This window comes from Mauremys mutica, chromosome 8 (genome assembly GCF_020497125.1).
Source record: "Mauremys mutica isolate MM-2020 ecotype Southern chromosome 8, ASM2049712v1, whole genome shotgun sequence".
Classification (NCBI taxonomy): Eukaryota; Metazoa; Chordata; order Testudines; family Geoemydidae; genus Mauremys; species Mauremys mutica.
In genome coordinates, this window is record NC_059079.1 from 7877075 (window position 1) to 7899508 (window position 22434).

At 43.6% G+C, this 22434-nt stretch overlaps 1 protein-coding gene across 8 annotated transcripts in view; it reads right to left on the reverse strand.

Annotated features, from left to right (window-relative positions):
- The window catches only part of AGBL4 (AGBL carboxypeptidase 4), a 1358157-nt gene that overhangs the window by 134374 nt on the left and 1201349 nt on the right, over positions 1–22434 (reverse strand). For all 8 annotated transcript variants that reach the window (XM_045028065.1, XM_045028068.1, XM_045028071.1 and 5 more), the window contains one exon: positions 4942–5094. In XM_045028065.1, coding sequence (XP_044884000.1) covers positions 4942–5094 — 153 coding nt within the window. The remainder of the gene's footprint in view (positions 1–4941; positions 5095–22434) is intronic.

Sequence of the window (22434 nt, forward strand, 5' to 3'; positions counted from 1 at the left end):
CCGGAGTATTACTAATCAGGCCCAACGAGCAGGCAGATCAGCTTAAAGACTGGCTGGACTGATTCTTAATTGTTTATGTGCTAAATATGAACGCCACACAGAGCTCAGCCTCTGGGGAAGACTGTCCGGTCCAGTGGCTCGGGCACTGGCCCTAGAACACAGGAGAGACGGGTTCTGTCCTCTGATCTGCTGTGTGACCCTGAGCAAGTCGCTTCACTGCTGTCTCCTTCCCACTCTTTGTCTATCTTTTCTATTTAGATTGTAAAGACTTCTTGGCAGGGCCAGTCCGTCACTGTATTTGTACAGTGCTGGGCAGAAGGGGGCTCCTAGTTGCTACTGTAAAAATAATGAGAAATAGGAGTAATAATGTAGCCATTCTGCTCTGAGGCACAAGGTGAGCGAAGGAGGGGAGAGACTTCCAAGAAACAGAAAGGGTTTGGGGTGTCACCTATTCACTGTGTTGCTGCCTGAACACTGATCTTTCACCAAATTTTTTTTTTAATTTAACAGCCGGAAAAGCAATCCATGGGAGACAATAAAACCATTATAGAGTGGCTCTGGTTGTTACTTTTAACTGAAACAGAGACAACAGATGGTCTCCTTTAATACTGTCACAAAGGTCAAAATTAGCCATCCCTAAGGCGAACGTGTTCTTGAAATGCTCAGGTGCTTGTATCTGGCCCACGATGACTAATCCACTCTCCAGAATGAGAAATGTCAAACTAAGAACACCACTCCAAACAGCGCAACAATTCCTATCTATGGATAATGTGTAATGTGTTCAGAGACGGTGTCAACAGCTGCTCAGACAACCTGATTCGTCAGCCGTTTCAAAGGAGCCTGTCAACTCTTTCTATTATAACTTTGGAAGATAATATATTTACTCTGTTGTTTAAAAATATCTTTCTAGATACTTAAAAATATAAAAGCTTTTCCTACCAATTCTGAGCTTATTTCCTCTACCGCAGCCCAAGTAAATCTGACTTTTACATATTTGTCTCAGAGGAAAACTCCATCGCTTTTCTTTGCGTTTCTGTTTCCTTATTTGTGCAGCAGCATCCAGGTGAATGCCAATGCAGGAAGTGGGATCTGCAACCACAAGCTGGTGCAGTTTTGGTGAGACCTACAGAAATAGTCGCTGGCTTTTCATTTTCTCCTGGCGGAGGCTCTTTTTGAAAGTTGTTAAGAATATGGAAGATATTCTCACGTTTCAAGACAGTCATAGTTGGGAATTAAAATACCTACTGATACCTTTAAAACTGCATTAGTTTCCAAAGAATTTTTAGCACTTTACACATGATTTATTGTGTAGACTGATTAATCCTCAGAACTCCAATGAGATGCATTTATTTATTTTTTAATCTTCCACTTAGCAGATAAGGCAGAGAGAAGTTAGGGGACTTGGCTGACATCATGCAAGTGAGTCAGTAGCAGAGCCAAACACAACACTCTCATCCCCTGCTCTAATCTCTAGACCCCTCTCCCTCATGCTGTCATTTAAATAAAAAGGCCTATTGGCAACGATAGGTGAAGAAAGCAGCCGTGCGTGAAATGTGCCCTACAGTATATTAATGGGAGATTGCCAGACAAACCAAACAAGGCCTTTGATCGCATCATCTTAGGCTTGTTGTCTCTGCTCGTTTGCATCTCGCTGTGTGCTTGCTGCCAGATTCCCAGCTGGAAGGGAAGGATTTGCTTTTCCTAGCCCACTCTGGACTCAGCTGCAATCATGCAGAGCATTGAAAAAAATCCCATTGAATCGGGATTCATTCTGAACGCGTCAAACCCAGACAAATGACTGCTTTCCCAAAGTGAATCCCATTTCACAGCAACTAGGTTATTAGTGTGGAACTCCATATGAGTAGCCTGCATTCAAAAGCCCTCTGCATTATTAACAGAATATGAGCTTTTGACATCAAAGGAGAGCCATTATATATGCTAAATGGTGGCAAAAATTGTACCCGCACTTCAAACCTTTTCAGTTCTTTGTCCCTGGTAAATCAATCAAGGTTGACAGACGCTTTAAGGAGAGTAATCGTTGCAATGATCCTGTCAATGGATAACATAATGGAACATTGTCTCTGTGCTGTGTGAAGACATGGAGCTAGTCAATTATGGACAACACTTCATGCAGCCGCCTGCTTTCACTTGAAGTGCTGCTGTTGAATTATTAGAATCCCAACAAATGTCTGCAGTGGCATCCAATGTAAAATGAGACCTCCTGAAGCTTTGGAAAATTAATTAGCAACAACACTGGCCTATTCCCACACTTTCAAACATCGGCCTGATAACGCTAACGATGCACTTCCCCCGCCTCTTGGAGCATTCAATGGACTGTATTTACATACACAATTTTTAATCTCCAACACTTCCCCCCCGCCCCTTCAAACACACAAAACTCTCAAACCGAGGAGTCTTTTTATATCTTTTATGCAGCGATCCTAGCAGCGGAGTCAATGATATTTCCAACTGTTCACACAACTCCTACACATGCAGCTGAAAATGCTACAGCTTGGAGACTATTTCATTTGAAAAACAGTGGCAACTTCCGGTAGCTCCCTTAAATACACACCGGTGGATCCCCTCACTGTTTTCAAATCCGCAAGCATCCCTATTCATATCTGGATACATGCATATCAAATAAACATTCTGCTCTATGCAGAGATTAATGCTTTGGATTGAGGACAGGGTATATCCTCCAAATGAAACAGGAGATCAGTGGGCTGAAAAGCCCGCCTCTGAAGTTGAACAGCAGCGTAGCTATTGTTTGGGGACCTGCCACTGAACCGGTTCATTGTGCTCCCTTGTATGACACATTGGCTCACACTGCAAACAAATCCTACACTGCATTAAATGACACAGCAACTACATAGGTTGGGGGTGCTGACACTACAGAATATATTGCATGCCAGCATCACCAGAATGAACTGCAATGGGCTGGAAGCCAACATGCACTTTCATCTTCCAGCTACCACCAAACACAAACCTACGAGTCAGAGGGGGAGGCAGCATTTTTTATTTAATTGTTGGCACCTATTTCCTACATCCTTTTTTAAGCGAGAGTTTGGACTAATAGAGAAACCTCATTTCCCTTGTTAACAGAAAGAACCTGTCACACACATACATTAAGTCTCCATTTTTCTATCCATTTTAGGGACTGTTATATCACTGTAGCATCTGAGCACCTTGCAGTCTTTAATGTATTTAGCCACATAACACCCCTGTGAGGTAGGGCAGTGCTTTTCCCCCCATTGTACAAGTAGGAAACTGAGGTACAAAGAAACAAAGTGACTTGCCCAAGGTCACACAGGAAGCCTGTGGCAGAGCCAGGGCTTGGAGCCAGGTCTCCCAAGCCCCATGTTATTGCCCTAAATACTCTCACAAAGGAGCCTTCAAGAGTTAGGCACCCAATTCCTTGAGTTGGGTGCCTAACTCCCTTAGCCTCCTTGGAAAATCCCAGCCTACTTTATTAAGCACACTCAAGTCTAATATGTATTTGAAGGGGTAAACTGACTGGTACAGAGAGGTGAAGCAACTTGCCCCAGAACGTCTACAGGGTCCTTGACAGCACCATGAATAGATGCCAACAGTGCTGATGCCCAGTCCCCTGTTCTCTATGCTTCCCACCAAATTTAGTCAACACACACCTGGCAGTGCTTTTGGGAAGAGAAGAACTGGCTGAGACTTTCTGCCATTCCTTGCACCTAATCTCAGCCCCTTTCCCTTCTTATCTAGCTTTGGACTCTGCTGTTCTGTGCTCTGGGACTTCGCCTCAAGGGACATCCCAGAATGCACAGCGTGCCTAGAAAAGCCCAAAACTACAGCAGGCCCTGAGTGTGTCATATTAGAAAGACACTAGGAAAGTAGCTGAGAGGTGATGGTTAAAGGCTGCCTGGAGTGGGCAGCTGGACAGCACTACCAGACCAGCTGCCACTGCTGATAAACCTGCAGCGAGCACGGAAGAAGCCTGCTCACTAGAGAGCGATCAAGGGGAAAGTGGCGGGAAGAAGGCCCTGAGGATCCCTCCCTATTAATGAGAGGCGAGGAGCTGTACTAGTCAGACAGCAGTGTAAACACACTGAACCCAAATTCTTGAGGCAGAGCAGGATCCCTTTTGAAGCTCTCTCCTGGCAAAGCAGGAGAAGATTAAGAAGTCCTACCCCTAATGTGGAGCAAACCTGCTAGACATAATATCCTGAGCGGCGGCTGGGCCACAGACACTCAATATGTCTGTGTATCAATATGATCAACATTTCCAACAGGAAATTATCAAAGCATGTCATTTTGACTTTATCATTGTTTACATTTATGAATATAATATAATAGTTGAAACTTTTTTATTATAACGTAACATAAAAGTCAAATTATAAAGCCAGACACTCTGGTTACTTTCTGCAGACCTCAGAAAGCTGTGAAGCTCAAAATCTTGTTCCCTTCCACCACAGAAGTTGGTCCGGTAAAAGATATTACCTCACCCACCTTGTCAAAGTTAAAATGAAACATTTAGACTTTATCAAAATGAAATGTTTCAATGAGGCTGGAACAAAATATTTTAGAATATTTCATGTTGTGAATAATAATAATTCTAAGATTTTGACTTTTTGCCCAATTTTGGAAATCTTGGCTTTCCCAAGGGTCTGAAATTCCATTTTTCAGCCTGCTTTAACGTCTTCAACCTTACAAGTAGGATGACTTAGGCTGTTCATATTTTGTATGTGGACAACTGTAAGATGTATAACCACAATGTACAACTTGGAGAGAAGGGGTGTGATCTCCATTGGTAACTGACGGGAAAATGGTGACAAACATATTGTCATTAAAATTTGAAAATATTTCACGCTTCACATTAAAAACAAAATTCATAGACTTTCATTAAGCCTCACATTTATCTTTTTTTTTTAAAAAGGAAAATAAAAACAAAATAAGAGAAATGTTGCTTACAAAGGAGAAATCTTCAGCATTCTGACAGAGTAGCTTCGGGAAAATAGCTTGTCTCTGAAATCTTTCTTCCTCTTCAAAGATGTTCCCATACATGAAGCCATTCATCATGGTGGAGTGGGCGTGGATGTCAATATAGAACTCCAGGCTAATTTTCTATTGAGGAGACAGACAAACAAGCAAACATGAGATAGACGACAAAAACATTTTAAAGGAGAAGCCTGTGTTAACAGTAAGGCTGCACTCCTTGAAACCATGTAGTGGCGGTAGGGTCTGCATAATCAGAGAGCTGTGCTGGCCATATTGCTTTGATTTATGCAAACCTATCCACGCCTCTTTGGCTCTGCAAAACTGGGGTTGAAATCTTGAAAACAAATGTGCTCTTGTGGGGTTGTCAGTATATCCTGATCCCCGTTGGGGTGGAAATATCCGAGTCTAGTAACTCTCTAAACACTAAGGAGGACCCAATGCAGAGAAGAGGCAGAATGCCCTCAGTTCTGCCCTTCCTTTTCTCTGCTCTTTGTAGCCCCCTGTGCTTCTCTTCATTGAGCTCCCTAAATGGCTAGCAAGCTTCACTCTCCCTACCCAATTTGATTCCCCTGTGTTCCAGGTGTCAGCCTGACCATCTAATGACAATGCAGTCCACTGACCTCAAACTAAGGTCGTTGCATGGAAAAGTCTCCAGGCTCCATTGGGAACCCTCAGAAGTGTCATGCTCAGCCCCTTAGAGAGGGGTTGCTTTGGGTCACTCTCACGTGACACATCCTGGTTTGTTTTTCTACTCTTAAATGCTCAGCTGCCCAGGGCCCAAGCTAGAACAGACTAGAACTCCATACGCAGCCGCATCCAACCCTGCTGAGCCAGAGGAAGAGATCCTGCAATACAGGGACTTGGATGGTGAGAAGAATGGAGCATTACTAGAAGACTCCCTGGCTATAAAATGGACCCTAGTAACATCTCACAAGCAGCCAGAGTCTCACATTTAAGACCAAAATGTTTATAGTACCCAGTAATTTAGTTACAATGAATATCGAGGGCCAAAATAATGATCTTACTCTTCAAGTGCATCTCTCATTGATATCAATGAGATATCAACAGCCAGTCATATAGAACATGGTTATAGGATATGTAGATTCCTCATCCCAACCCAGCACTGGAGTTGCCCTACAGACATAGGTTACCCTTAACAGTAAACCGCAGGCAAAAAAATTGTGGTGAATATATGTTGATAACAATATTATAACAAATCCACCCAGGCCTTCACACTTTTCACCGTGCTGCACAACATGGAGCTACTAGGAACTTCATGGTGACAGCAGGGATAAAATTCAGATCTTCCTGCTCCAAGGGTGCAGGTCCCCTTCCTGGAGCTAAGGGGAAAAAATTCTGTTAGCACTATAGGAACTGTGACACTCAGCTAAGTAGTCCTGCCACTATCCAGTACCAGGTAGTGGTATGTGAATACACCAGCCAGGATAGGACAATGCATAAATATGCAGTAAGTTTAGGCAGCATATAATGTATGCTAAGCTTGACAAGAATACATGCTGCTGCTCAGCAGTATCTAGGAGGACACTGCATTACAAGACAGTCCAATGTAATACAAAAGCATTTCACGTGACACTAATGGCAGCTCTCCTAGATGCTCTCTAATGAGGGAAGAACATAATTTGGCATGTGATACTAATATGATTCAGATTTACTTTCCCTTGGCAGTAAACCAATGCACAACCCACAATGACTGTTTAGTTTAATTAAACAGCCAAGAGAGTAATATTGCATCTTATTAAGCCTCTCCTGTGTTAAGATGCTAGTTAATGCAATATCAATAGGTGACTATACTACATAGAAAAACGAGTACTTGATTGCATTTGGCTCTAATATAATATAATTAATTGTTTGCTACTGCCAAAACATTATACTGTGCTGTAGAGGACCAGCATAACAATAAAAAGCACACCAGCAATTCAGAGTTATACTATGGAGAGGAAAGATTAGCATATATTGTATGAAATATCAAGCAGAATTTTCCTTCTAGAAAAATCAGTTTTAAAGCATAAAGAAATTAACAACACTGGAGCATATTACTTTCCATATGATAATTTCCCCATCAGAAAGAAAATCGGCTCTGTCTCAGCATTTCATAATAAAATACTGTAGCACATTATAATAGTAGATTTGTAATGAGTGAATTGACATCTAAGAGGATGTATGATCTAGGTATCTAAGTGCTATACAAATTTAAGATACATAAGAATCCATAACCTAAATGGTTTTACTTCCCTCCATTTCTCCACCCATGGGTGTGCATTAAAGTAAGAGTTAGTTGTAGAGATGGCATTGTGCTGTCATTTACATACACAGTTCTTGGAGGAAGAGACCCTCAAACTTGCCTCATATTTGGATCTAAATTCAGTCAGCTTTGGGTTCTTCCGATAATGATCTTATCTATGGATATAGGATACCCATCTACATGTATCTGAATGTTTGACATCCATGGAAGCAAAGAATTTTTTCTAGTTGGTCTAATAGGCTGTAACTAGGAGCAATAAATTAATATAAGCAACATTTTGGCTGAACTCCTGCATAACCCAGGCCATTGAATTTCACACAGTACTTCGTGCATCAAGCCTATAACTTCTGGTTGACCTAAAGCATACAGTTCGAAAAACATCCAACCTTAATTTAAAAGACCTCAAGGAACAGGGAATCTACCATGACCCTAGGTAAATTGTTTCAGTGGTTAATTACCCTCACTGTTAAAAATTAGCACCTTATTTCCTGTCTGAATCCATCTCCATCCCACACACCCCAGTCCAAATCTGCAGTAGCCCACCCTATTCAGTGACATGTTACACTTTGCTATAATAATTGCCATTTACAGGAACTACTCCCAGACTGTGATGCACGAGCAGAATGATATTTCAGTGTTTCACATCTCTTTTCTTCTGAATCACATTTATTATTATTTTATCAAAGGGAAACATCTTGCACATTCTCCATTACAGAGTAGATTCACTCACAGCATTGTTAATATAATACAAACGTTCCCAGTAGAAAGATTCTCTTTGTTCACAGGCACAAAGGAGCTGGCCTGGACTTACAGTGGACAATGGCAGCATAGATAATAGATAATACCTAGTTCTGCCGTGAGTGCAGGGGACTGGACTAGATGATGTCTCTAGGTCCCTTCCAGTCCTACGATTCTATGATTCTATAGTTACTGTGCTGTTATACTCCAGTTCTCCACATCATTTGCTATGTCCCAGACTGTGGAGGGCCAGTCTGGAGTTTTGTTTTCCAACTGAATTAAGTTGTGTTCCTGTAAGCGGGTGGACTCACTGCTGCAGCGCCTCCTGCTGGTACCTTCTAGGAATTAAGTATCAGAGGGGTAGCCGTGTTAGTCTGGTTCTGTAAAAGCAGCAAAGAATCCTGTGGCACCTTATAGACTAACAGACGTTTTGCAGCATGGGTGGGTATTCACCCACGAAAGCTCATGCTGCAAAACGTCTGTTAGTCTATAAGGTGCCACAGGATTCTTTGCTGCTTCTAGGAATTAGCTCTCTTCCAGCCTAGAGCACCCTCTGCAGGCTGGTGTCCTGCTCGCCGCTGGGCCTCGTGCCTCTCCCGGACCCCGGTGCCCCTTTCTCTGGGTTGCTGCCTCCCTGGGAATACCCCCCCACTCTCAGGTTCGGGTCTCCCCACCCAGGGGAACCCCCACCCACTAACCCCACCTCACCTCAGTCTGGGCTACTGCCAGTCACTATCTAGCCCCACTCCCTGGGGCAGACTGCAGTATAAGCCACTCATCACAGGCAAGCGGGTTCAGACCTGCTGCCTTCCTCTACCACTCAGTACCTTTTTAGGCCTTAAACCAGGCCTTGGAGCCTGGGGAGTTGCCAGTCAGGAGCTCCCCTGCTCCTCTGGCTTTCCCCAGCCCTGCTTCACTCCCTAGTACCCTTTCTGCTAGGCAGCCGGACCCTGCTCTCTCTCAGACCAGAGAGAGCCTTCTGACCTCCTGGCTGCCCTGATCTTTACAGGGCCAGCTGGGTCTCTTTGGGGCGTGTCCTCCAGCTGAGGCTGCCTCCCAATCAGCCCAGCTTTTCTCTCAGCCCTCTCCCAAGGGTGGCTTTAACCCTATCAGGGCTGGAGCGGGTAACCAGCCCTCTACAGTTCCCTAACTATAATGACATTATATATATATCCCAAAGCACTTTAAATACAGGAATTCTTTAGAGATGGGTAGAATTTTTCAGATGAAACTTTTTTTCTCCAAAAAACGCAGATTCAGGTCGACTGAAACATTTTGTGAATTCACATCAATTTTGCCAAATTGTTTCCATTAAAAAACAAAACCAGTGAAGCATGTCATTTCAACATTTCCTAAATGAAACCTTTTGATTTTTTTATTCAAACCAACTGTCTGTTTAAAAATTTGCATCAAATTTATTATAAAAACCATTAAAAGAACTCCAGACCTAAACAAAACATTTAGTTTCGGGTTGACCAAAATGTAGAATTCAGTCCCAAACCCTTTTTCCCTCCCCGCAACATTTCGGTTCACCAAAAAATTTCCATTTGGGGTCGCCCTAAAACAATTTGTTTTAAATCATACAGCAAGCTGAAAAATCAGTTATTGTGCAGTTCTAATGGTTTCTTCCCTTCCTGACACACAGCAACTTCTCAGGTGAAATGCTGGCAGAAAAAAATATATACACTTTTAAGACGGGAGGTGAAGAATACAGAATCAATCTGAAACTTCAGCTAAAATTTGCTTGGAGATTTAGAGGTAATTACTAGCATTTGGCTAGGACTCTGGAGCTAGCACTGACCATCTTGCCAAGAGTGCTAGGAGATTTTTAGTGGCCATGAATGGTCAGGACCTCTGAAAGATGAATGGAACGCTGGTCTTTTGAAGTTATTTTTTGGGGAGAAGATCCCTGTGAGAAATTAAAACCAATCCAAAATGGATTGTACGATCTGTGGGTCATCTGTACAGCACTTGGCTCAATGGGGCCCAACCTGGTTGTGGTTTTTAGACTGTGTCCAATATAAATGTTTAATAATAATAGGAGAAGGAGAAAAAAATTAAATGTGGCCCAAGTCCTTATATTTGCCTCAAATGCTATGTAGAAAATAATGAATGGCCAAATTTTTCTGGCTGCCATCAGCTGCCATTTGAGAGAGTTACAAACTACATTCTGCTATACGATATTCAACTTCTCACTTTCTTCTTTGCAGGTAGAATGCAAAATTATTCAGATTCCTTATAAAAATCATCTAGCAATTTAATTCCCTCAAGTGTCTTTTCTTGGTGCTGACAATAAGTGGCAGAGATTTTCTCTCTCACTTGCTCTCTCTCTCTCTCGCTCTTTTTTTTTTTTTTAAGTAAAGCTTTAATTACCTATGAGAAGGGCTGACTCCGCTTAAAGAGCTAGAGAAAACAAAGAGACTTCTCTCTGCGTCAAACCAGGAATCCTTTGGAAATAGTTAGAATCACTTGGCGGGAACACCTCTCCATCCCCAATACGAAATTTAGTGTTTCCTTCCTTTAAAAGAACGGGCTTCACCTCTTCTTGCTCCTGACTGCAGGGTAAATGGGTAAGTGGTTCTTTGCTCTAGACTTCATTTGAACCCCTTCTAACGTGACCTATGCTGTAGACAGATATCCTGGGTCAGCCTAAAGTTTCTGGCAGATATATATGAAATAGAAGGAGAGGGGTGTCATAGGAAGAGAGCCTAAGAGATGTAAGCTCTTGTATTAGAGGCCTGATATGGAGGCAGGACCGCTCACAGAATTTGGCAAGAACAGGGCTAATATTGCAGAAATACACATTTCTAAGATGTGCTAGTACCAGAGTGTTCATGCAAATGCATCCCGATATCAAATGGTACCAGAACATCCCGATATCAAGGATGGTACAAAAACATTCCCCAAGAATAACAGGAACACATTGACCCCTCCTAAAAGATAAGGTCAGGACAACAGTACATAATAGACATGTATTAATTGAACCAACATGTACAAGGTGATGGGTATAGCTAGCCACATCAGGGGGCAGCAACTAACTATGTCAAAGGGATAGTAATAACTGGTTTGTATCAGGTTATAAAGATATATCTCAGAGGGAGTATTTTTGTCTGACCTAGGGAGAAATGGAAAATTCCGCCGTTCACTGAGCTGGTCCATTATTACAGGCATACATGTATTAGTGGTCCGGTAGAGTCTGCGGGATACTAGTACTGTGCTTCATAGACAATAAAGCTGGCTGGGTGCCTTCATCCCTTAACAGATCTTGTGGTCATTGGGTGGTTCGCTCGAGGTCTGCCATGCCAGCTGTCTGCACAGGACTCGGGCAGCACACACACACACACACACACACACCCCCAACATCTAACCACAGGGGGGAGAGCCAAAAGAAGCCAGGGATACAGAATAAAAGCATGTGTCCATTGTCAAGGCACCAAACAGTCAAAGTAACAGAGAGGCTGGAATTTGGTGAATGTTGCTATTAAAAGGACATTGGGAAAATAGATTCTTGCTTTTTTACATTTTTTTTTCCATTAGCTGAATGCCTTTGGAAGGTCAGTAATTAAAGGACCAAAAGAAAAATGATATTAGTAGCTCATGCTGATATGACCAAAGCTAGAGTCTGAACAGCGCAATTATGATTCTTAAGGAAACAGATTTTTTTTAAAAAAATCAATAAAAGCTATAATAAAAGGATAAATGTGCAGTGAGCCCAGAACATTGGCCACTAGAGAGGCAAGTGATGCAGGGAAAAGCCAAGCCTGTCCACCAGCTGTCACTTCAATATGGATTTTATTAATTCTCTGGTATAGCAATTCATTTAGAAGTAGTGTCAAAGAGCTTCCTTCGCCCACACAGATCACATGCTGGGGAGGGGAAGGGGAGAGAGGGAGAGAGATACCTCCTGTCATGCATCATACAGGGGTTAAAATCACAGCTTATCATTAGCAATGGACAAAGTAAAAAAAGATCCCCAACCAGCTCCGCCACTGGTGTAAATTGTCACATATCCATTTATTTCAAGCAATGGACAGAGCAATTTCACTGAAGTCAATGCAGCTAAGACAATTTACATTAGCTGGGGATCTGGCCCTCCAAGCTTCAGAAGAGTTAGAGAAACTCCCACCGGATTAGGTCCTATGCGAAGCACCTCCTTTAGTCTAGAAACCCCACAATACAAAATTCACAAGACCTCCAGAACATCCAGCTGTCTCTGGACTCCAGAGAGAGAATAATCTATTTTGTGTTACGCTGGTACCAGCAGGAGCCAGAATGTGCAGACGCAACATAGAAATTAAACAATAAAAATGAGAAAGTTAGCCACATATTGTCAAACCTCTAGTGAGATGTCTGGGTTCATGGCCCACAACTAGGTGAAGTATCAGAGGGGTAGCCGTGTTAGTCTGGATCTGTAAAAAGCGACAAAACGTCCTGTGGCACCTTATAGACTAACAGACGTATTGGAGCAAGAGCTTTCATAGGTGAATACATCTGACAAAGTGGGTATTCACCCACGAAAGCTTATGCTCCAATACGTCTGTTAGTTTATAAGGTGCCACAGGACTCTTTTTTGCTTTTTACTAGGTGAAGGTTCAGATTGGTTTGAGGGAAGGGACAGCTCAGTGGTTTGAGCATTAGCTTATTAAACCCAGGGTGGTGAGTTCAATCCTTGAGGGGGCCAATTAGAGATCTGGGGCAAAAATCTGTCTGGGGATTAGTCCCCCTTTAAGCAAGGGGTTGGAATAGATTACCTCCTGAGGTCCCTTCTAACCCTAATATTCTATACTGATTTCTCTACACCTCCCAGTGTGTGCCATACAAATGACAGGGTGGACAAAACTTACTTTAAAAAAAAGTATGGCTGATTGCCACAAGGAATATTTTTCATTGCATAGAGCTATGCCCTTTGGAGGTACAGAAGTTTAGAGCCAGGGCTTTGTAAGCCATATCTAAGGCCCTTCATTTTCAGTTTTTACGGATCTTTACTGAAAAGTTATCAGGTTTTACAAAAGCTGTTATTCAATTTTGATCGATTTTCATTCAAATTTTGCACCATTCAAGTACCAATTATGTTAAGAAAATCCAAACATTAAGTAGGTTTGCTTATGTTAATAAACAATTAGTCTAGGTGTAGACCTGAGGCTATTTGTTAAAGGAAATTTAGTGAAAGATATACACACAAACACACACACAAGCAGGCATATGTGTACGTACTATTAATGTACAGTTCATGAAATAAACTGCAGCATTAAACGGCTTTCACTTTCAATACTCATTATTTTTCTCTAGTTGTTGCTTTTTTCTGTCATCCCGTTACCCAATATTAACCCTGATATTTGTCCAGAAAACTGGGAAGTTAATTTTTTGCACTGATTTTCACTCATTTTAAGGGGCAATTTTAAACAAAATAAACACGGAAAATGAAGGGCCTTATTAGAGACAGATCCTCCCATTTCACTCACATGGACAATCTCCTCCCATTTGCAACCACATGCACCACCTCTTCCATCTTCTCCTAGTCATCATCTCGCGAGTCACTTTCCTCCCTTCACAGTCATGCAACATCCCACTGGCAACTACAGCAATTATTTATTTTTCTCTGTTTATTGGTGGCTCATGTTTCTTCCCCTTCCTCTGGAAACAGGGGGAGGAATGCAGCCAATATGCCCAGACTAGGAGCCACTGGTACACAGGAGGAGAAGGCATCTAGGCTGGTTCCTGCTCTTTAATACCAAGTACCTTGATAAGTATCTGGGGTCATCTTTTCAGCGAGGAGTCTGGACAACCATAGAAGCAGCTCTCAACGTCGAAATGGTGATGACACCAGATGTGACCTGCCAGCTCTTCATGAAACAAATGCAAGAGTCTTCAGAACACATGGACCACAGCCTGACAACCATCATCTGTTGTGGATGGGATACCCCACCAACTTCACTGGTCGCCATGTAAAAGTCAAGACTTGCCCTGTTCTAAGTATAAGGAGATACTGCAATGTATCAAGTATCCCTGCTTGGTGAGTGTTGTCCACTATAATATGGCTGATATTGACACAAATCTAATATAGCCATTAACTCTTCCAAAAGGCTGGGAAAGACCCCACTGTATCACATACTCTTAAGTCCACGGGTTCAGTAAATAAGATAAATATAGTGCTCATAAAAGTTGCTAGACTGACAGCTCTGAAGACTGCAGGCTTCTGTTTATCCACAGAATAGGAACACAACGCCCTAGTGTGCGTGTATCCTGCTCAGATGTGCCCATCGGTAGGGCTGAGAAAGCAGGCGAGGGCTGATTTAATGGTTCAAGCACAGGACTTGGAGTTTGCAATTCTGAAGTTCTAATCCTAACTTTTTTCACCTTTTGCCTGTTATTCTCACCAGTACAGCATTAATAATAATACTCTCCTCCTGAGGCCTGGCTGATGCTTGAAAAGCACTTTGAAGACATGAAGCACTTTAGTGGATTCATGTTAAGTATTAATTCATCTGCCAGGCCAATTCACTTTTTGACCCCTCTGCAGAGACTTCCAGTTAGTGTCAGCTATGACACTTTGTGCGATTTGGGCAGCTGGCCACCAGCAACTGGACTGAAACCAGCCACTCACACAGGACGCAGACGAGCCGTCAGATGGTAGTAACATTTGGTCACGACAGGCCTGAACTGGATTTGAAAGGGTGACCTAGAGGTGAAAGACTCCCTCAAGAAGCCTTTTGTATTCAAATGCCTATTAAATTAGACATGGGCTGAGGAGACCATGTTAAGACCCAGATCAGGTTTAGACAAGACTTTGAGGTCAAATGCACACACAATTTTTGTGCAACTTTAGCCTCAGCTGAATAGGAACCAGGAAATGAGCTCCTTCTGATTTTGGGTCTGACTCAAAACCAAAACCATAAAGGTAAGTTTGAACAAGGGCATTTGAATCATATCTCACACATAAATTCAGAAGGATTTGGATTCAGAGAACTGGTTTTCACCTACACCATAGAATCATAGAAATGTAGGACTGGGAGAGACTTTGACAGGTCATCTAGTCCAGTCCCCTGCACTGAAGCAGGACTAAGTATTATGTTGACCCTCCCTGACAGGCATTTGTCCAACCTCCAATGACAGAGATCCCACAACCTCCCTAGGCAATTTGTTCCAGTGTTTAACTACCCGTACACTTCGGAAGTTTTTGCTAATGTCTAACCTAAATCTCCCTTGCTGCAATTTAAGCCCATTATTTCTCGTCCTGTCCTCGATGGGTAAGGAGAACAATTTATCACCCTCCTCTTTATAACAACCTTTTATGAACTTGAAAACTGTTATGTCCCCACTCAGTCGTCTTTTCTCCAGACTAAACAAACATAATTTTTTCAATCTTCCTTATAGGTCAAGTTTTCTAGTCCTTTAATCATTTTTGTTGCTCTGCTCCAACTCTCTCTTTCCTGGAGTATGTTGCCCAGAACTGGACGCAATATTCCAGTTGAGGCCTCAACAGTGCTGAATGGAAACATTACTTCTTGTTTCTTGCTTACAGCACGCCTGCTAATACATCCCAGAATGTTGTTCCCCCCCCACTTTTTTGGGGGTGGAGGGGGCAACAGTATTACATTATTGCCTCATATTTTGTTTGTGATCCACTATGTGCCCCCAGATCCTTTTCTGCAGTGCTCCTTCCTAGGCAGTCATTTCCCATTTTGTATGTGTGAAATTGATTATTCTTTCCCAAGTGGAGTACTTTGCATTTGTCCTTATTGAATTTCATCCTATTTATTTCAGACCGATTCTCCAATGTGTCAAGATTATTTGGAACTCTAATCCTGTCCTCCAAAGTTCTTGCAACTCTTCCCAGCTTGGTATCCTCCTCAAACTTTATAAATGTGCTCTCTGGGCCATTATCCACATCATCAGTGAAGATATTGAACAGAACCAGACCAAATGCTACAGGTTTATAGTAGAAGGCTGTGTGATTAGAGTAAAAGCAAAGGGCAAAGAAAGGGCCCAAGCTGTTAGCTCACAGTGGGCTTTTAATAGACCCACTAGAGTCCACCCATCTCTAGGCCCCACACCCAAATCCCTGGCGACTCAGTTTGCACAGAGCGCTCACAGAGCTGAGCACATCCCTTGCACAGACTCTTTAAATCTCACTCTCTCACCCTGCTGTTACCCATCAGCTCTGTGTTCTTGGGGAACCAAGGCACAGTACCCAGCCTGTCTGACTCACGAAAGACATGGCCCCCTCCTCCCCCCAGCCTCTGCTTGAGCCAAAACTGATCAGAAGAAAGACTTACAAAAAGCAATGAAAAGGCCGTGGGAGACACACACAACCCCCTGAGATAAGGATGACAGGATTAAGGAAACTCCCGTAGCCTCATTTGCATCGAAGATGGGACAAGGAGGCAGCTCCATTAGCAAACAGAATGGAGAACAGAGATTCCAAGGCAAGAACTGCATGGAACTCTGGGACCAGAAAAGCAGGGAAGCAGTGCATGATGGGGGATCTCTGCTCCAGATGTTAATGAACTCACACCTGCACACACCCACCTCAGTAGTTGGCTGGGATGATTTAGTTGGGGATTGTTCCTGCTTTGAGCAGGGGGTTGGACTAGTTGGACTAGTTGATCTCCTGAGGTCCCTTCCAACCCTGATATTCTATGATTCTATGATCAGACCAATTCTAGAAATAAATCCTTTATTGGTATCCAAAATAGTGCAGCTGCCTAATTGCATTGTGAGCTCCCTGGAAGGGACACCGCCCATAGCCAGGAATGATCAGCTCCCATTGTCTAGCCTGAACAAAACAACTTTTGTATACTACCTGGAGCCATCTGTTTACCCATAAACAAATCTAGTGTCTCCCTTAAACCATTGTTGTTTCCCTACAAAAACCCCCCATCCACGCTCAAGTAAGTGCTCTGATGCCTGGGTCCAAAATCTGCATCAGTTCCACTGGGACTTCATCTTCTCCTGACTGATCGTGCTGGGGGCTCTGCCTGTCTCCAGCACTTCGGACCCTCAGCTACCACCACCACTTGGGATCCCCCGATCGATTCAAGCTTCACGGAGTGGGAGAACCCAGCTCTCTCTCTCGCTCTCTCTAGGTGCAGCCCTCTGACCCTGACTTGTGGGATCAGTTACAGTTTTCTAAACCTGACTTTTATAATCAAATGTAAGTTAGATTTAATATTCTCACTGTTCTGTTTGTTTGGCTCCCCTGGTATGGTTATTACCTGGCAATAAATAACCGTCATGGTTAAGCTGGTTGCTTCTCTCTCTCTCTCTCTCTCGCCCACCTCGTGGGTGTTTTTTGGCTTCCCCGTTTGCGCTGCAGCAACCCTCCTCGTACCTAAGCTAAATCCCTGCAGCGCCCAAAAAGCCTGTGGGGTTTGCTCATCAAGTGGGTTACTACCAGAACAATTGTCATGTGAAAGTGCGGATACAGATGTGTGGAACCTGGGACATAAGAGGGTGGCAGCTTGGAAGCGCTGCTCACCCCAGCCTGCTCAGGCGTGCTCCATTCCGGTGCGGTGCCCATGGCATATGAGGGGGCATCTTGGAGGTGCTGTTCGACCCAGCCTGCCGAGTCCAAGGGTATATGAGGGTGACAGCTTGGAAATGCTGCTTGACCCAGTCTACTGAGTCCAGGGATATATAAGGGGTCAGCCTGGGTGTGCTGATTAACCCAGTCCTCTCAGGCACGCTCTGTTAATGTGTGTGCTCATCTGATTCTGGGGCTGGAAGAACCAAGCCCTGGGGAACCTACGCCCTGCAGGATAGCTCCATTGGGAGGGAACTTGCAGCAGAAAGAAGTAGAGCTCCATATGAAAACACAAGTGACACAACAGTAAATTGACAGAAGTACAGAACCCAGCTACCCGCAAAGAGTAACCCTGATAAATGAGCACACCCCAAAGTAATGGGCAAAGCTGGTAACACTGCACAGAAGAACTTCACTGGTTCTGCTGCAAGAAGGCTGTCCATGAGAAGGGATGGGAATTTGGCCAAAAAAACAGGAGGTTCAGTGAAACAAATAGATGCCCTCTCCCAGCTAAGACTTCTTAGTAAGCAAGACCTAGAAATAACCACTGTTCCTTGTGATAAGAAATAGGAGGATGGATCTGAGCAGGAAAAACTGTCTATGACCACATTCCCTATTGCCAATGTGTCTAGTGAGATGTAAGAACTTAAGTGTTAAATCCAGAATGCATCTGCCATGGTGCAGGTTTCCTTGCTCGGTTCCTGATGGCAAATTATGCTGCTGAGGGGACTCATGAGAAACGTTTCAGTTCTGCAAATAGAGGTTCCTGCTCATGGGCATTTGCCCACTTGCATGTTTCTGACCTGTCCTTTGTGAAATACAAAATGAAGCATTTGCCACACTGAAGGAACACTTTAAGGTGTAGCTGCCAAATTTGTGTTTTGTCCCCAAAGCCAGTTGGACACCGGTTTGTAGTCTGTTTCTGTAGGAATCATTTTGCCAACTGCCAATATGCAACCATCTCTGGGGTAGAACTGACACACAATGTGTTTAACAGTGCACATCGAAGTGACAACGATTTAGGGCAAGAAGTGAAGAATATTGTATCCCGATGAAACTTGGGGAGGGGGTGCTCACTGGAATTTGATCAGTGGCTTTTTGCAAGAAAAAGAATTCCTACCTTAGCTATAAAGGGAATAGTACGCGTTAGAGTGTATAGTAATGTGTTTCGAACAGAAACACTATAATCCAGACAACCCTTGGACATGCTAATTGCAACACCTGTCTGGGCAAGTCTGTTTCCTGGACAGGATGTGGCAAAGGCAGCAAGATGGAAAGAAAAGCAATACATACTGCTTGTTTCCATGTGCGTCTCTGAGCACCGACTACTGCTAATCATAACCGACATTATGGGCTGGTCCTAGAGCTGCAGTTTGACTGCTGCAATATCGAGTTCTTAGCAATTGTGATATTAATATTTTGTGCTTTATGAGCATGAATTAATGAAGCCTCCCAACACCACTGATGTGGGCATTCTGTCACTTTACAGAGAAGTCCATTGTGTCCCAAAGATTAAATTGCCTATAGTCGCACAGCAGTCAGTGGCAGAGCCAAGGAGTCCTCAGTTGCAGTCTCCTACTCCAGCAGGTAGACAGCATCCGACGAAGTGGGTATTCACCCACGAAAGCTCATGCTGCAAAACGTCTGTTAGTCTATAAGGTGCCACAGGATTCTTTGCTGCACTCCAATTAAGAGATCTTTCAGAGCCAAATCAGAAGCAAACTGTGAAATAACCACTTTTCCTAGCATTATTTTACTCTCTGGATTAGGACCCGTGTGATTCTTGGAAATTATGTCTAAAAAAAAAACAAGGGCTCTTCCTTGCTGTTAGAATCAAACTGAAGAAAAGTAGGTTCCTACTATTGCTGGTGTCCAAAATATCAGTCAATATCCATGTCACTGCATGAAAGATAAGTAAAAAGGAGCTATATTAACCTGGATTCAAACGGACAAAGCCCCGCTTATCAGAATCAGCACAACTGTCCAGTTAGGTGGAAAACACAGAGCGACGGGGAGTTATCGTACAAATGTCATGTGACAGGCTTTGTTGGTTAGTGGGAGTTTGCAGTACATGGATGCTAATCATATGTTCCAGAACTGAATGGCACAGACAGAAAAGTACACTTGCTCTCATTCCCAATCTTCTCAATGTAGTCTTACAGCAAGCAGAAATCACCGACTGAGCAATGTCAAATTCATGGTCATTTCCCATTTGGTTTCCTCTTCTCCCTCCCTTGTCAACTTCACTCTACGCACAACTGGATGAGAGCAGGCAACAGAGCACCTCCAGGTGAGAGATAAGAAGAACGATTTATGTGGCAAGGGCTGACAAACAGTAGCCTCAAGGCGCTGGGAGTAGCTTTGAAACAAACTAGATAACTGGACACTTTTTTTCCTTGAGCAGAGCATAACTAATACAGCCAGGGGGTCACCTGATGCACCCTTCCAACTCTGATTGACACTAGCACCCAGGCATGGATGGAAGAATAGGGTTTCTTGGATTTTAGAGAAACAGAATCCAATTGGAAGCACAGGTCTCTTTCACTGCGGCTCAGGCCTTCCTCCCTATGCTTTACACTTAGCAATACTTATCTGCATAGTGCTGTAAACGTGCATGGTACAGACAAAGATGGATTTGTCTCAAGGCCACTCTGGTTGGATCCCCCTTAGGGGTGAAAGACTAGATCCACATGCCCTCCGCAGACCACTCACAACTAGTCCCTCTTAGGTGTATCTGAGAATCCTTTTACACCACTTCCTATAGGATTTCCTGGACTACACTATAGAGCAGGGGTTGGCAACCTTTCAGAAGTGGTGTGCTGAGTCTTCATTTATTCACTCTAATCTAAGGTTTCGCGTGCCAGTAATATATTTTAACGTTTTTAGAAGGCCTCTTTCTATAAGTCTATAATATATAACTAAACTATTGTTGTATGTAAAATAAATAAGGTTTTTAAAATGTTTAAGAAGCTTCATTTAAAATTAAATTAAAATGCAGAACCCCCCCCGGACCGGTGGCCAGGACCCGGGCAGTGTGAGTGCCACTGAAAATCAGCTTGCATGCAGCCTTCGGCACGCGTGCCATAGGTTGTCTACCCCTGCTATAGAGTTAGGTCGATGTAAGGCTGCTTACGTTAACTTGTGTCAGTGTTCACACTACAGCCTTGCTCCCGCCGATGTAAGTGCCCTACTACCCTGATATCATAACTCCACCTCCACGAGAGGCGTAGGGCTTATGTCGGTGTCGTTGGGGCGATTCAGTGTCTGTGTAGACACTGCAGGTTACTTACATCCCCTGTTGGCTGTCATTCTTGTCAATTTTTATGGTTTCAGCATGGAGCCATGAAATTGACAAGAAAGCCACTCATAGCTCAGGCTGTCACCCTGGGGTCGGCTCGCCACTCCCCACCAAGAGCCCAGGTGCTGCCATGCTCCCAGCGAGGGGCAGGGATCCAAGAACCTGGAGGGGGGGAGCAGCTGGACTCCCGTCGGGGAGCTGTGCAGAGCTGAGAACCTGGGTTCTCAGTTCCCCACACACACCCCCTCAAGTCAGTGGAAGCGCTCCTGGTGAGGACGCACACCACCAACAGAAGGAGGGCAGTGTGGGCATGAACTACTGTAGTAATTATTGTGGTGGCTGTAAGTCAACCTAACAGAGGACGACTTGAGTGTGTAGTGTAGACATGCCCTCAGAGGAGATGTCTGATCCTATAGCCCTCGAGAGGAGCTGCAGCAGGAATAAGCTATGTGGCGTTAGGATGCTCTGAAGAGGACCCAGCTATACATAACTCAGCAAATCTGCATCAGCTGAATTCTGAAGAAAGATGCTTGTCACCTCCAGACAACAAAGATGACACTGGCCGCATTAGAGACTTAGGATTTATTTATTTTTTTTAAGAAAATGAAGTGTTTGACAAGAAAGATTTGGATAAAACAAACTCCGACGACTAAGACTGTGCCAGTTATTTAGTTGGCATTTGTAACACTTTCTTGGGGTGCCCAGAACTCTGGGTGACCTTGCTACCCCATTGCCTTAGCAAAAGAGAGATTTGCTGGTGCTGAACTGGGTGACAGCTCCCTATCAAAACATTTCTCAGGACTCTGCCAGCCCTTTCAGGTAAAACTTGGTTCACCTCTGTTCCTGAGCCCCAAGGAAGAGGGTTCCCCCCGAGTATCCAGCCCCTGTCACTAGACCAACTCACAGAAATTACCAAGTTCACAGTCTCTAAAGATACAGTTTATATACCAGCTTGTTTGATTCTCCTAAGCATTCACACTTTGCTTAATATTACAGCACTGAGATCTGCTCAGGATAAAACGAGACGTTTATAAATGAAGACAGAGATTTAAGCGATACTGAGTCAAGACCGTGGAAACCGACATGTTACAAATAAAACAGAAGCGTAACACGTTTCTAAGAGACTAAACAGAACTCTAGCAGGCGAAAATCTTTGTCTAAGTTAAGTTTCTCACCTCAAGCAGCCTCTCAGCCTTACTAACCCACCCAGGCCAGGATCCAGCTTTCATGCTCCCTCAGTGCTGGAAAACCAAGGCGTTCTCCTTGCTGCGTCTTATAGTCCAGTAACCCTTTGAAATGTATCTTTTGAAGTGTCCCCCAGATAAAGTTCTTCTCCCTCATTGCTTATTCCCTAGTGTGCTGAGGCCATCCTGCTCTTCTCATCCTCCAGTTAACTTGCTTTCCCTGTTGACTCAATATGGAACTATAATTCCCATTATCTTTGGCTCACCCTGACCCATTTATACCCAAGACCTAGGCAGACAAGCAAATCAACATGATTTTGTCTAGGACAAACTTGTTTTCCAACCATGCCAGCTTAAATTTGTTTTGTTTTTTAGTATATACCTATGACTTCTTGACTAATACCCCCAGACGTACATCTCCCAATGCTTATAGTAGCCAGTATGATACAAGTCTTATTTG